The 14,941-nt window shown below is 41.7% G+C and overlaps 1 protein-coding gene across 3 annotated transcripts; it reads right to left on the bottom strand.

Annotated features, from left to right (window-relative positions):
* Window positions 1-2,169: 2,169 nt before the first annotated feature.
* Window positions 2,170-14,731, bottom strand: tom1l2 (target of myb1 like 2 membrane trafficking protein). 3 transcript variants are annotated; one of them, XM_063893341.1, is made up of 15 exons: window positions 14,624-14,731; window positions 14,111-14,195; window positions 13,302-13,380; window positions 12,968-13,117; window positions 11,753-11,887; window positions 11,499-11,645; window positions 10,840-10,956; window positions 10,446-10,579; window positions 10,245-10,296; window positions 7,999-8,167; window positions 7,310-7,436; window positions 7,035-7,110; window positions 5,825-5,884; window positions 4,820-4,865; window positions 2,170-4,309 (listed from the first exon to the last, which is right to left on the bottom strand). In XM_063893341.1, the coding sequence occupies exons 1-15, from the start codon at window positions 14,673-14,675 to the stop codon at window positions 4,161-4,163; spliced, it is 1,578 nt and encodes a 525-aa protein (XP_063749411.1). In that variant the 5' UTR covers window positions 14,676-14,731; the 3' UTR covers window positions 2,170-4,160. The 3 variants fall into 3 exon arrangements, with proteins under 3 accessions (XP_063749411.1, XP_063749410.1, XP_063749412.1); XM_063893340.1 differs by having other exon boundaries at window positions 5,825-5,927; window positions 7,036-7,110; XM_063893342.1 differs by lacking the exon at window positions 5,825-5,884.
* Window positions 14,732-14,941: the final 210 nt, after the last annotated feature.

The raw sequence follows: 14,941 nt of genomic DNA, 5'->3' as shown, positions 1-14,941 counted from the left end.
TTTAATATCAGCTGCTGCCAAATACCACAAACATAAGTCATACCTTTCAATATCTATAAAGCAGGGCGGAAGAAGTCCTCAGATATTTCACCTTAAAGTTGCATGAACAAAGACAAGTAAACGTCCTACATTTAATGTCACTGAAGTAAAAGTACCGTATTTGCATTGAAATAAACCAAATAGTAGTACTCAACATGCAGAATGGTTCATTATTGCTGTATAATATTACGTGAAGACTTAAAGTCACTTTTATGCAACAGCCAATGAACGTAACACTTCATTTATAGCTGGGTAATTTACCCCTAAATCTACAAACTCACCGTACTAACGATGTTATCACTCAAAGTAGGAGAGTGTAAGGCACAAAATTACCAGACGAGTAGAAGTATAAAAAGCAGAAAGAAATACTGAAGCAAACTACAAGTACCTTAGTGTTTAATGACTTTCCACACCTCACAAGCATTAGGAAGGATGCCATTCAATTCACTCACAGTTTCAAGGATTTGATTACAGGTACCTGTGAAACATGGGTTTATACCAACACTGTGCACAGTACATACATTTACATCCAAGCATATGACATTTACCTTATATATTGAGCGTCAGTCACACAATAATGGATCTTGTTGCGGTGATGCTTGTTGTTGTTGCTTTGAGCGAGTTCTGTGTTGCAGAGCAGATCCATTGCACTGAGAAACACAACATGCAATGCAACTACAATGCACCACAGCTCAGGCCAGCGCGTTGTCTCAGAGAGGATGTTTTATATTTGATGTGCACATCACAAGGTGAGACAGAAAGAAAGTACACTGAAATAAAATTGAAAAAAAAGACGTCTCACTACGAGCTTATTTCAACAACAACAAAATCACCAAATACATTAAATACATGCGTTCTCACATTAAAAAAAGAACAGCACTACCAACATTATTATTTACAATATTAAAATGTATTTTGAATAATTATTATTAATTATAATATTATTTACATTATTTTTTATCTCACTTTGTATCGAAAAAAGCTCTCAGTTTTATAGGTGGTCAAATTGTTGGATATTTTTGCAGTTAATTTGACCTTTGACATGTGTGTGCTCACTCTCTGTAGTCCCTCCACCAGAGAGCGCTCACCAACTGACTACTGCTGGAGGATAAATGAGTCACAAACACCAGGGAGGGGGATCAATCTGGGGAGAAGAGGCAGAGAAAAAGTAGATCCTTTGAATTTCTGCTCCTCTGTGAACCGGTTCCTGCAGGTCCAACACGCTCAGGCCTCTGCAACACATGTAGGGATGCGAGGGTTAATGTGATGCAGGACACGACGAGAGCCATGTATGCCACTAAATTCTGCACAGAGTTAAATTCAGATTTCTCTTTTGTCTAGATAAGTGTTTACAGCAGCAGCAGTTGTGGTCACTGGTTTTCACAGAAGCAGCACGTGGTGCCTCTGGAGAACGTGACTGATGTTCTTAATTAGTACCACATTTGAAAAGACTTACTAACTAGCATTTCTTTTTTTACAATTAAAAGCCTGAAATGAGGAAGGCACAGGCAAATCATGGCGTGTCATTTATACCTCTTTACTCCAGATACCCAAAATGAACCCAAACACTGGCAAAGAGGAAGAATTTTCACAGATAGAAATGTGCAGTACTACGGTTTCCATCCCTCTGAAATAGTCTGAATTGAAGTCAAACACTATTTTTGAGCGTGTTTCTAAACACATTTCTAAAGTAAACATGTTCCCTGAGTAACTTAAGGATCCAAAAGCATTGATTTACCTGTTGCAGAGAAATCCAGCAGCTCTTTTGTGCTTTTAGAAGAGAGGTCTCATTTAGAAGCAGCACATGTTGACTCAGCCAGCTCCTGAGCTCTGCTGCCTGCTGCCTCTACTGTCCCACAGACACACCCCTCTTTTCTCTCTTTGACCGGGAAAACGCTCCAGTGACCAAGGCTGAATGTGTGGGGCCATGTTGTGGGATGAGGCGATTCCTGAGGACCAATGGGGAAAGCCCCCGGTGAGGGGCCCATGGGCCTCCAGGAGAGGGTTTACTGCAGGTCAGCTTCGCCTATTACCATCTGAAGAGGCAGCCGGGTGAGGCATGGTATGCCAAGGAGCGCGTTGAAGAGGTGGCACTGCAGAAAACCAAATGAAGACACGGGATGGCGGACACACTGCTAATGTTTTATTAGAGTTCATGCAGGAGTCAAACAACACAAAGAGAAATGAGGCAGAAAGCAGCAGTCGCACAGCACGGCCTCTCCTATCAGCATCGCCGTTCATACGGTCCACTGACGGACAAAGACACGGCTTGTTCGGAGGCGTAGTTGATGCTGAGATTCAGTTACAAATCACTGACGAGAGCTCACACGGATAGAAACCAGGCGGTATCAAACAGGAGAGAAACAACATGTATTTCTTTTTTAAAACACACTTTTCTTTTCAACTGAGATCAAATGTTTCTGTGTTACAGATCTCACACACTCACACACACACACACTGAACACTAACACAAACAGGGAGAAAGGAGGCGTCCCTTTCATAATGTGCAATGTAGATGCTTTGTCCGAAGATAGGTAACTGTAGTCATGAATAAAAACATGTATCCTTCATGTGATAGTGTGATTGAATCAGTGTCTGATTGCCCTTTTTTACTCACATAATCCATACACATAAGCCAGCAGCGATGTATATTTAAAAAAAAGGATTTCAATTAAACTCCATTAACATAAACACATGCCGTTATGACACCATCTTTCTCTCCCTTTTCTTTTGCACGATAAAATGATACAGAAGACATCAACAAAAATAGAGCTGAATAAATTAGTTCTTACACTTCTGCTCAAAAATATTTCCCAACGCATTAATTACACCGGCTGATTTACAGTACGGGTGGAAAGGTAACGCGCCTGTCAGAGAGCACGCTTGTTTCCTAAGCTTGTCGTGATTGTGTAACATGTTGCATTTATCGTTGTTAAATATCTCATTTGTAGCTCTGCAGCCCGGCTCGTTTCTGAAAACAAATGTCATGGAGAAAGGTCAGGCCCTTTTAAGACGTCAGCGGGAGGAAATAAAGGAGAAAACGCACGAGTAAAAACAGCTTTTGTAGTGTGATATTGAATTCTCATTACAGCATTTTACACTCTGAGACAAAGACAGGACCGGTTATGTAAATATAAACCTAATTATCCAAGTGTTTTCCCACTTAATTCAACGTAAAAAGCACAATTTTGGTCCTCTAAACTGAATTTCATACCATATATATGTGTCTCTAACTCATGACAACTCAAAGTAAAAGATATTTAAACAGCAGATTGAATTATCTCCCTGCAAAAATTAAGACAGCAGCTTCAGGCGAATAAAATCTCTCAAAATAATCTCAATTCCTCAACGATGTGATTTTAGAGGAGGGTAAAAGGACACGTGTCGGTGCGCAATAATGCCTATCGGTTAAAAACTAGGTTCCCTTTTTTCCCCAAATGAGTTTTTGTGGATTGTCAAATGTATACTCTTCCCTTTTGAAAACCCCACGGCGAGGTACATCCCTCATGTCAGAGCAGCTGAAAGATAAACCCCCTTTTTTTCCAAAACAAAAACATTAAATCAACATCTCTTTTTAAACATCTGTAGCTTAAATATACACACGACTCATTAACGTGACATTTGTCATTTACAGATTTACAACTCGGACTGACTCGCAAAGGGACCGATACAAACACCAAAACAATATCATGTCTCTCAGTGGGCAATAAGATCTATCCAGAGGGGAGGGGGGGGTTCTTTAATTGTAAATGATTTTGGTGGTTTTAATGCATGCTCTTAGGGCAGGAAATCCTACGTCTAATGATCAGGAAAGCAGATTTTATAAAATGTGAGCTGCAACATGAAGCTCTGCAGTCCACAGCAGGCGGAGGGATATTCTTCACACACAAAGAGGAAGGAGAATTAGAGCGCTGCCTCAGTCTCCATCATCGGGTAGCGTATGAAAATAGGCCCTTTGTTTGGGTAATGAACAGAAAGCATGAATGATTCCCTTTTCTTTCAGGAGAGCAGGTAGAGATCTGTGTAGTGAATAACCAGAGCGGTGTGTTTTAGTGTCGGGTCAGTCTGTCCTCGGTGGTGCTGCTCGGCTGGTTTTGGGCTGACGGTCAGAGGTCTAAGGTCTACATGGCGAACAAAGCGTCCTCCGGTCTGTCTGGTTTCTTGCGGCTCGGGGTTCCCTGTGCTACGCCTGGCTCGCCACCAGGGGGCGACGGGAGGCCGGGCACCATCTCTGCGGCTTTGGCTCGCTCCTCCAGGAACTTGTCGAACTCTGGGAGCATCGGGAGAAGAACAAAAAGAAAGGAGAGGAGGTGAATTAGAGAGGAGATGTTGGACACAGCAGGAAATCTACTGGAGGATACGGTCAAAAAGTAGTTCTTTTTAACACAAATTAAAAATCGTATATAAAATCAAAACTGATCAAATATGCCATGTGCGAATTTTACAATACTATTGTAAAGAAATAGTGCTTGGTCCTCCAGGTTCAAATGCTTCTTAATAAGCATGCAATAGCATACATTTTATATATGAATGGCTTAACAATTACTTTATGTAATCCATGCAAGCATTTCACCTGCTTTTCTTTGTTAATCTTAGCTGAAATTACGCTCTATATTTCAGACAGTCGTAACCAAAACGAGAGAGGAAGCGTTTCCTGAATCGCGATGAATTCTCCTTCACATCGTTCATTAACCCCGGGAAGCTTTCCACTGAGGAAACGTCACAGGAGCCTTCTATCTGATCCCAACCCTGGAGGAAAAAGAGATGCATGATGTCTTACCTTCACTTGTCACGCCTTCTTCTCCTTCTTCTCCTTCATCTCCTATCTGTTGAAAAAAAGACAACAAAGTCACACCTGCACGTTCACTACGCTGAAGCTTATCCACTGAAAACCACCGCAAACCAAGCCAACCTGTGCCTGTGCCCTTTATTATTCATTAACACACTTAGCATTTTATCACAAGGAGCCACTTACCTGCCAGAAGCACTCACCCAACATTGAAATTATAATGTCGGAATAGCTCATTTTTTTCCATTCATTGAAAATCCAATGAATACCAAAACAAAAACCACCAGTCGTTTCCCAACCAACACAGTCTCACACATCGGTGTAAAATGAGCATGAACTCTCCCCATGCTTTATACTGTATATGTTTTCTGGCTGCTATCACACTACTTCCTACATCCTTAAAATACTGCTAATTATATTTTGCTGTCCATTTGGATTCTGATCACTCAGTCTGGACCACAAACACCCGATTACACACCTCTCTCGGATAACTTTAGGCTCGCCCCAAGATTTAGTTGAGATGAGCACTGTTAGAAACATCTGCTGCTAGCACCTTCAGTCTTTTACTAAAGACGTGAGTAAAGATTGAGCAACAAGGAATATCTGATCACATATGCAGCTACAACGTTACAGACATGTTCCCTACAGCTGGGTTACTATGTCTTTATTTTATGTGATATATTATTGAGTGTGTGTTATGATATTTCCGTGTCGGACTAAAACCTGTCTTTTAGAGGGGGAGCTTTATGCATATCATACCTGCACTAAAACCTCATGCTCATTTTACACACGTCATCCCGGGTCAGTTTCCCCCACACAACACACCGTTAGTAACTTTGAGTGAACCCCGATATTAAAGAGTGATTTGTCAAAAGGGAGGAAATGTTATGGAGGACAAATGTTCTGGGTTTAAAAAAAGACTAAAGATGAAGGGGATAAAACAGAGTGAAGAGGACAGAGAACTGCAGGCAGGAATAGTAATCATGATGTGCTCACCACATCAGTACACAGCCACTCCTCTATGTCATCCATGACAGAGGACTGGCCTCCGACACCCTGAGGGGCAGCATCGAGAGGTGGACAAACCAAAACCCCGGCCCAAACACAACAGAAAATATGACTTAAATGAACTTTTATTAAATCATAAGCAACGTAAGTATTTTGTGAGAAAAATAAACAAAGACATGGGGATGGGTGTTTGTATGCGTGGGTCATCACACACAGTGACGATAGTGCAGAAAATATGGAGGAGAATCCACTTTAAACACACAAAGCTGCAGAAGAGGAGCACAGCAGGCAGTACACACTCGTTTATTTCACTATGTTGCACAGTCCCACAGAGCTCATGGAACAGATTAGACGCTCAGGGTGTGTGAGGGTTAAACCAAAGCTGCACACACACACACAGCAGGTGACCAGACAAAACCTGTCAGTCCTGTTAGTAATGGATGCAAAACAGCCAAAAATAAGTAACACTTAAGATCCTTCAAATTAAAAACCTTAAAGTTAAATGCAAGAGCTCGAGATGCAGCCTGAATATTTAAGATAGCTTTCCCACATGTGGCAACCCAATTACTTTTATCAAAGCCAAGCGAATTCCAACAGAACTGGACACACTGCATTTTGTTTTACACCAACTGTCATTTCCACTACTTGGGACAGATACTGCAAATGACTTCTACAGATTCTCTTTGGTACTGGATGCAGCTAGTGATTCCCCACTCTTTGTGATTTGTTTGCGCAACGGTTGACACGTTTTTCCTGTGCCTTTAAAATAAACTTTCGTTTTCCAGGGGGGGATCAAACCCAATTGCTGACGGAAGTGCAGAGTGAAAGGAGGCTTCTACGATCCATTCAGAGCAGATGTCGTCACCATTCGAGTGTGTTATCCACATTAAATCCAAAAACGTGTGTTTCTATTTGAACTATTTGATTAGTAGTTGATCTGCAGCACAAAGGCAAAGCATTAATGTCTGGTACAGCTGCATCGCATCTCACACACACACACACACACACACACACACACACACACACACACACACACACACACACACACACACACACACACACACACACACACACACACACACACACACACACACACACACACACACACACACACACACACACACACACACACACACACACACACACACACACACACACACTTAAAGCCCAATGGTGGACATAAAGTCCAGAGACTCACCACTCCTGCAGTCGGCTGCTGGACGTCCAGAGTTGGGGGGGGGTCTTCAGAGGTGATGCTGTCCTCTGCTGCAGTCCTGAGAGAAACCGGTTTGAACTGGCTTTTAGAATCATGGTTTGCATAATTCAAAAATACACCTAAAGCTATTTTTAATTACAGATGAATGTGCAAACCTGAGCCTCAAAATGACTTCTGAAAGAAACCTAATTTAGAGTCTGAATCTAAAACAGCACACACTTTAAATATGAAAACAGAGTTAACGATGCAGCCCTTACGTCGTGCGTGGTTCGGGCTGCGCTCCGGTTCGGGTCTGAGCGAACACATCGAAGTCGTCCTGACCCGGGGGGGGCTTACAGCTGGACAGAGAGCTCAGGGTGCTGCTCACACTGTCAGCACCCATGTCTGGAGGGGAAGAACACACTTTACTGTCTCCAACTGCATTAATAACAAATCTAAAAGAGTACACTTTATTCTCTTGTATTTTTAGAGGCTTTATTTTCTTGCAAAAAAGAAGCAAAAAAGGTCTTGCTTTTTGTTGTTTTAAAGCAGATAATCTAATAAAACATTAAAAACATCATTTCAGATAAACATTATTCATCATTTACAGACAGAGGCATTTAACAATACAAATAATTACTAATTTACTTTTAAGTTATATTTTTATTCCATTTTATTTGATCTTTTAGTGCAGATTTTATTTCTATTTCTTATGTTTAAATGAATTTCTCTATTATCTTATATTTTTCTCACACATTGATATTTTCATTTATTATGTTCATATAAATATTTCTATTTATCTGATATTTTATTTTAACAGTCCCAAAACCCACTCTCCTCCAGGATAAATAAAGCCTATGGATTTATTAATTGATGAAGTGTAATTTATCATTTATAACGGTTCACAACTACAATTTGTTGTAGCAGGAGAGTCATTTTTGTAATTTCAGAGGGAGACTGTACGTACCGAGGCCGGCCAGGCGGGACGCCAAGGTGGCTGGAGAGGAAGGCCTTCCCGGGGGGGCTGTGATGGAGGGGGGCAAGCTGGTTGGGGGTGCGTTGGGCATGTTGCTGACGACCGCCGGGGAGCCGGGGCCGAGGTCTATCAGGTTGTCCTCCGTCGCCTCGCTCAGGACCTGGTGGAGAGGAAACTGATGAGTTGCTCTCGTTTAAAGAAGAAGGAGAAGAAGAAGAAGAAGAAGAAGAAGGAGAAGAAGAAGAAGAAGAAGAAGAAGAAGAAGAAGAAGAAGAAGAAGAAGAAGAAGAAGAAGAAGAAGAAGAAGAAGAAGAAGAAGAAGAAGAAGAAGAAGAAGAAGAAGAAGAAGAAGAAGAAGAAGAAGAAGGAGAAGGAGAAGGAGAAGGAGAAGGAGAAGGAGAAGACAGGGAGCAGCAAAACAAATCCTGCTGTGGGAAGCTAAGGAAGGCAGGGTTATACAGCACAGATTCACTGACTGTGTCGGGAGGAATGAACTTAAACAGATGAGGGCATGGAGCGTGATGTGAATAGGTGAACATGGTTAGCTTCAGGAGAGCATGAAAATGTCTGTGACTCAGGACAGCGCGGAGCTGTTTCTGAAAGCCTGTTTCTTACGGGCATTGTTTGACATGTTAAATTGTATTTTGTTCTCCCTTAAATGTCCCTCAAAGAAAAATAATCCCCTTAAGAAAATAGATGTATGTTAAGGTAGGAAGATTTAGGGCTCTGGAGGAGTAAAAACATCTAGAACATTTTGTAAACCCCAACCATGACCGTCTGATGTAATGCAAACATGACACTACTCTAGGAGACTTAATAGCTTATGTCACCATCAGTTTACCCCCCCAGGTTTCCTCATATCTTTGGGGGCTGCATAGTCAAAACATGCCATATGGGGGTGACTGGTACTGGTGGAGGCCCATATTATTTAACCATGTTTTGTTGTGGGGTGGGGGGTGGGGGGGTGAGGCTGGTCATTTAGGGACAATATTTTCATACTTGCCTGTCTCAGCTAGCCACAGTAAGAGGAGAACAGAAGAACACACAGGAAGAGACGGTGAATACCATTAGCATGCTGTGCAGGGACACAATGTAATGGTATGGTAACTATGGAGGACATAGCATGGCTGATTGACTGGAAACCCACTGAGGAGCCAAACCATTGCCCGGTGGTTTCCCTCAGATCAGATTCCTGGTAGCTATATCTAAAATATTAAGAAAGACCTTTACTGCACGCAGCTGCACACGGACCTGTTAAAGGAGCCTCTGACGTGTTGGTCCATAAAACGCACGCTGTCTAGATTAAGATATTTAAGCTCATTCATTTATGGTGATTGTGCCTTTGTGTGAGAAAGGTGGGGGCCAGAAATGTTTTAAACAACAGTTTATTTTGTTTGAAAAAAGGCGAAACCCTAACAAATATGGATTGAAGCAGAATATGTTTCCACATTTAAAGAAAATGCTGTTTTCTCAACACATTCTGTAGACTTTTACAAAGCTTTGGAGCTATTGGAGAGGTTACAGGAGTCTAAAACAATCCTGCGCAGCCACCACTAGAATGTCATTTACCAAATAATAAAAACCTATTAATAATATTGAGTGAAGCCTAATCTATTTAATCTGTGGGAACAGGTGAAATAAAACAGTGATTGTGATGTGTTTCTGAGACCGGGCTTTCAACAATGCGGTCAGGTCTTTTGTCCTAAATCCTAAAGAGGCCTTCTGGCGTACACCCCGCTGCTAAGCTGTGACCGGACTGCTGATAGCCTTCATTCTGGGATGGAAAACACGAGTGGATCTTTAAAAAACAACCAGCTCTACTTCACTTGTTCCCAAAGAGCAATAACTTTTCTCTGCTTTGACTTCTGTGTGTATCATCACAGTCAATGTTTCACCCTACTGGACAGGATTTAAATGCGTGGCTCTGACTGTGTATAATGTATATAAAAAATCCAGGGAAATGTTTTATTATAAAACTAAATGTCTTATCTGGTTTCCATTTAATCAGACACATACATCTGGTAGATTCTCGATAGGTAATAGACAGATAGCAGCAGATTGTAGAGCCTGCCTGGTAATGTAACATGCATGTCCACATTACTGACACTGAAAGATGCCAACATCAGAGGGAGAGGAAACAAAAGCACAAAATCAACAAAGGACTGGTCGGAGGATTCAGACAGGTTACCCAGGTATTTTCAGTGATGCAACCGCTGAGTTACTAACAGCTGACTCACCCCGTTGTTGACACTCTGAGCCGAGGACCGTCCAGATCTAAACCTCTCATACCTGAGGCAGAGAAAGAATAACATAAATAACGAATCCTCTCTCAAAGTTAACCGTACCAGATTTGAGTAAACATACGATATCAGGGCAAAGAGTATCCATGGGCAGACTTATTTTCTCCAAAAGATGCACCTGGTTTATTGTTTTCTAACCTTTCGAAGCGTAGGAAAATGTTGTTGAGGTCATCGTTGACATGCAGCAGCTCTTCAGTCACTGACTCATTGGAAACACAAGAGATGAGCTCCATTATCCTCTGCTGCATGGCTCTACAAGTCCTGTTCAGCTCCTACACACACACACACACACACACACACACACACACACACACACACACACACACACACACACACACACACACACACACACACACACACACACACACACACACACACACACACACACACACACACACACACACACACACACACAGTTTTACGTTAGTATTTTCATAATGCTTTGCTCACACACAATTCAGAATGTACACCTATATACACGGACAGAAACACACACACACACACACACACACACACACACGTGTTTCCTTGCCTGTAATAACTCGTAGTCTGAAGCGTCCTCCTGTCCCGGGACCATCTCGGTCAACATCTCCGACATCACTTTAGTGTTTCCACGCACAATGTCCAGCTCACTGCGCAGCCGGCAGATCTGTGTGTGAAAGAGGCACAGGGTGTTTAAAGGGATCAGATTGACGGTAATAAAAAGCAAAGAAGGGGTACACCTTTAGTTAACTTGCAATAACACATCATCTGACTAACTCAAATGTAAAGTAGTGAGCAAATGAGAGAAATAATTTGTAGTAGATGGCTTAAAGTTACAAATAAAAACTTGAAATAGTTGGCTTGAATTTGTTTAATAAAGTAAGCTAAAAGTAATGGATAAACAGAGGACATAGTCAGCCTAAAAGTATAAATTAACAGCTAAAAAAGTCAGCTTAAAGTACTACCTAAGTTCTGAATAAACTGTTGAAATGGTTTGATAAAAGGTAATGTTGTCTAAACTTCCAGGTTCTGTTATTAATACAAACACACGCTTAGCATAGCAACACTGAAAAAGAAAGGTTGGCTTGTGGCATTGTCACTTTGCATTCAAACTCTGAAGTGCTTCATCCTTTCGTTTGGTCAGTTTGTGCAGACGATATAATCTTGATAGCAAAGTAGTAGAGTCGGTTTATGGGAGAAACACGGTACCTGTTCAGGTGTGGGATTGATGGATCCAGCGGCATGAATGTCTGGGACCTGAGGGGCGGTGTAGGCTGGTGGGATGACCTGTGGAGGGGGCTGAGGAGTGGAGCTGAACTTGTGTAGGGTGGAGTCTCCCTCTGGAGCAGATGCCAACTAAAAATGAAGAGATAATATGTGTGATAAACAACCTGGAGAGATAATCTTCCCTTTCTTGAACTTTGCACAGTGACGTCTATACACATAAGTGTGATGCCTCCTACCCGCTGAGGTGTGCGTATAGGTGAAAGGGTCTCCAGCTCTGACAGCGGGAACTCGATGCCTTTCCTCTTTAGCTCCTCGTAGACCTGGACAACGCCTGTGAGGTCTGGACTGCTCCTGAACGCATCAGCCCATGCCTGGAGCAGAAGGGATACGAAAAAGAGTTAAAAGGACAGAAAGGGAGAAACTGAGCAAGAAAACTGACAAAGCAAACAAAGCATGGGAACAGGACAGTTAAAGAGGCCGGCTCTCTGTTCATTTCTGTTCGCCTTCCCTTGAAAACAGTCAGTAAACCACAAAGCTACTGAGATTTCTGTCTAACCCAGCCGCAGGTTAAAGCTAACAGCTTAAACATATGGCACACTTTTAAAAAACAAGAGCACAAGGACTCTGAGGTTTTCTTTATCTGAAATTCTTCTACTTTTTCTATATTTTGAACTTAGATTTGAATATCAGCTTCCTTAGGTAGACAGATAGTCCAGGCATAGCATTTGTTCATCAGTTTTCAAAAATGCTTTAATCAAAAATACTTAAACTTTGCTGTAAAAAAGTAAAAGTGTATATTAGTTCAGGTTTAACAAGAATAAATGTTTCCTCTTGGGGTGTACATTATTGCCATCAGTTGATTTACTCCATGATGTTATTATACACACTTTAATCTACTCTCATGACATGATTTGTCACCTGTCGCCACAGAACACCTGAGCAGATCTTGAAATCAGCTCCCTTATGAACCGAATTGAAGCGTGAGAGACTGGAGGATTCCCACTCCTTCTGTTTAAGGGGATACTGCTGTTCAGTACATTTTCCCACCTGAGCCTCGAAATGACGAGACAAACAAAAAACAATTAGCTTCTCTCCTCTGCCTCACAGCTACTGTTGTGACCCCCACCTCCCTCCTGGATCCATACTAAGCTGTAGTCACATGGTTCCCCCGGTGGAAATAAGAGCAGAACACATGAGCCTACAGCGTAATCGGAGCCGTGACAGGTAACTAGAGCGGCTCCTGGCAGAAGCCCTGATGACACAGTTCTTTACCTGAGGTTCTGCCTGGGGATGACATGACACACACCAACACACTTTACTAAACACCTTCACTGCAAACCTGACTTAACCTCTCAATAAGTGTCTTACTCAGAGAAACCAACCTTCAGCTTTATGACATGTACAACACTAGACAACAAACTTACACACAAGCAACCTTACTGTTATCTTACCTGAATCAGCGCGAGTACTTTATCTTGTACGATTGTAGGCGGGTTGTTTTTAGGGGAGATTATTTTAACTAGCACGCCATCCACAAAATCCCTGCTAGTGACCAACGCATGGAAACGATGACCGCAGTTCTTCACACCCGTTTCCAGGACCTGATGGATGCAGAGAAGAATACAATATTTATCACTTCTTGTGCATGAGTGTTGCAGAAATATGATGGAACTATATTTTGGATTGCAAATTCTGTGTGACCTTTTGCATTAGGAAAACAAGTCTACATGAATACTTATTTTAGTAATATTTAAATAAAGATTCCTCTAGTCTATTTTAACTCACCGTTAAAGTCAACATCACTTCCCTATAGTTCCTGTTGCCATTCAACCTCTTCTTCACTGCTCTAATGGCATCCTTTGGCCTGCGCACACACATAAACAGAATGAAAAAAAAGTCAACACACTAGAACACAAGGATCACCACAGCCTTTACATTCTTGGAAAGTCATTCCAAGCAGAGCACACATGCCTACCAAAAACATAATGGGTTTGGGCTTTAATGGGCATTGTAAATGGCCCTGATAGGATGATTGACAACTGCCAATGGCTAAATACCGGGTGAAAGAACATGTCAATGATTCTTCTTAGATTCTCTGCAACATTGACAATGTGTCTGTTCCTCTCTATGGTAGTAATAATTAACTTTTGAATTATTTCACCACTGTTGGCAGATCAAAACAGCCTCGCAGCAGTGTGCGAATCACAGCCTTCACATTCCCCAGAGAGAAGAGAACAGTAGAGTCAGACATCTTTTTATAGACTGCTGATGTACTGTATGGTCCACTGCATTAGACTAGAACCACCAAAGGCAGTTCTCAACCTACTAATCAAACAAAACCTGGCCAGCTCAAACATACAGTACAAGGTTAATGGAGGAGTGAGATAAGCACGGAGGCCTGGCATAACACAGCCAGGGCAAGGATTCTTCTCTTAGTATGAACAATATAAAGAAAAGACTCTAATAGCATATCTTTCTACAGCAATGTAGTATATCAACAGCACAGAAACAAGGAAGACAGAACCACACCTGTGCATACAAGAGTTAATCAATAACATTTGTAAACTCATTGATTTTTTTTTCAGGGTACTCACCCATCCTCTGTTTCATTGATGATGTCACATATTTCCATGTTAAGGGTCCAGTCTTCATTTTGCAGAGAGCCATCAGTAGCTCTCTCTGTACACAAACAAGTAGTCCGTTATAAAAATAACCTTTAAGGACGTCTAAGGTAAACACAGCAGACCAATTATAAGGCGATGACAAGCGGCTAGCTAGCTTAAGCTAACTTAGCCGACAGTCCTCGTTTAGGTAATTGACTTCATTATTGTTGTTAACACTGAACATAAGAGTATATAATGAAAGAAAACAGACATTTAGTCTTTGTATAGTATTGCTAGTTCAATGACAACAAATGTTACCGTTAACTATCAACGTTAGTTAGCTAGGAGGCTAACGGTCCAGCTGTAACTCATTCTGAGACATTAGCATGCTAAATGTAGCTAGCCGTAACGCCGTAATGACTCCCGCACAACATAATGCACATTTCCAGAACATTCATGTACATTTTTGCGAGTTGTCACTTCCTAAACATCTGGTTTACATACCAATGCAATGCCCCACAGGGGTACTGTAAGGATTTCCCAAAAGGAACTCCATCTTGCTCGACAACAAACAAGTCAGTCCATGGGATGATGATGATGATACATGAGGAAACATCCGTTGAGTCCCGCCCACAACGCAACATCATTGGCTAAGAGATCCTGACCTTTAATGTGATTGGACGGTTAGAACATCCATCATGAGAGTTGGGTTAATTGTAAATAAACGGCAGTAAAGGTTCCATCAATACCGTTTAGATGGCTATTTGATGACTGCTGCACTCTGGAGTTGATACAGATATAGAATATGCACATTAATGACAG

The sequence above is a fragment of the Eleginops maclovinus genome, chromosome 10 (genome assembly GCF_036324505.1).
Source record: "Eleginops maclovinus isolate JMC-PN-2008 ecotype Puerto Natales chromosome 10, JC_Emac_rtc_rv5, whole genome shotgun sequence".
Lineage (NCBI taxonomy): Eukaryota > Metazoa > Chordata > Actinopteri > Perciformes > Eleginopidae > Eleginops > Eleginops maclovinus.
The sequence above is the reverse complement of the archived record's forward strand: the minus strand, read 5'-3'. Positions and strand labels throughout refer to the sequence as shown.

Coding starts and splice junctions, on each gene's coding strand:
- tom1l2 (XM_063893340.1), bottom strand. CDS start 14,675: ATGGAGTTCCTTTTGGGAAATCCTTACAGTACCCCTGTGGGGCATTGC. Junction 13,118..13,301: donor AAGTGATGTTGACTTTAACG/GTGAGTTAAAAT, acceptor TGCATCCATCAG/GTCCTGGAAACGGGTGTGAA. Junction 4,310..4,819: donor AGAAGGCGTGACAAGTGAAG/GTAAGACATCAT, acceptor CGATGCTCCCAG/AGTTCGACAAGTTCCTGGAG.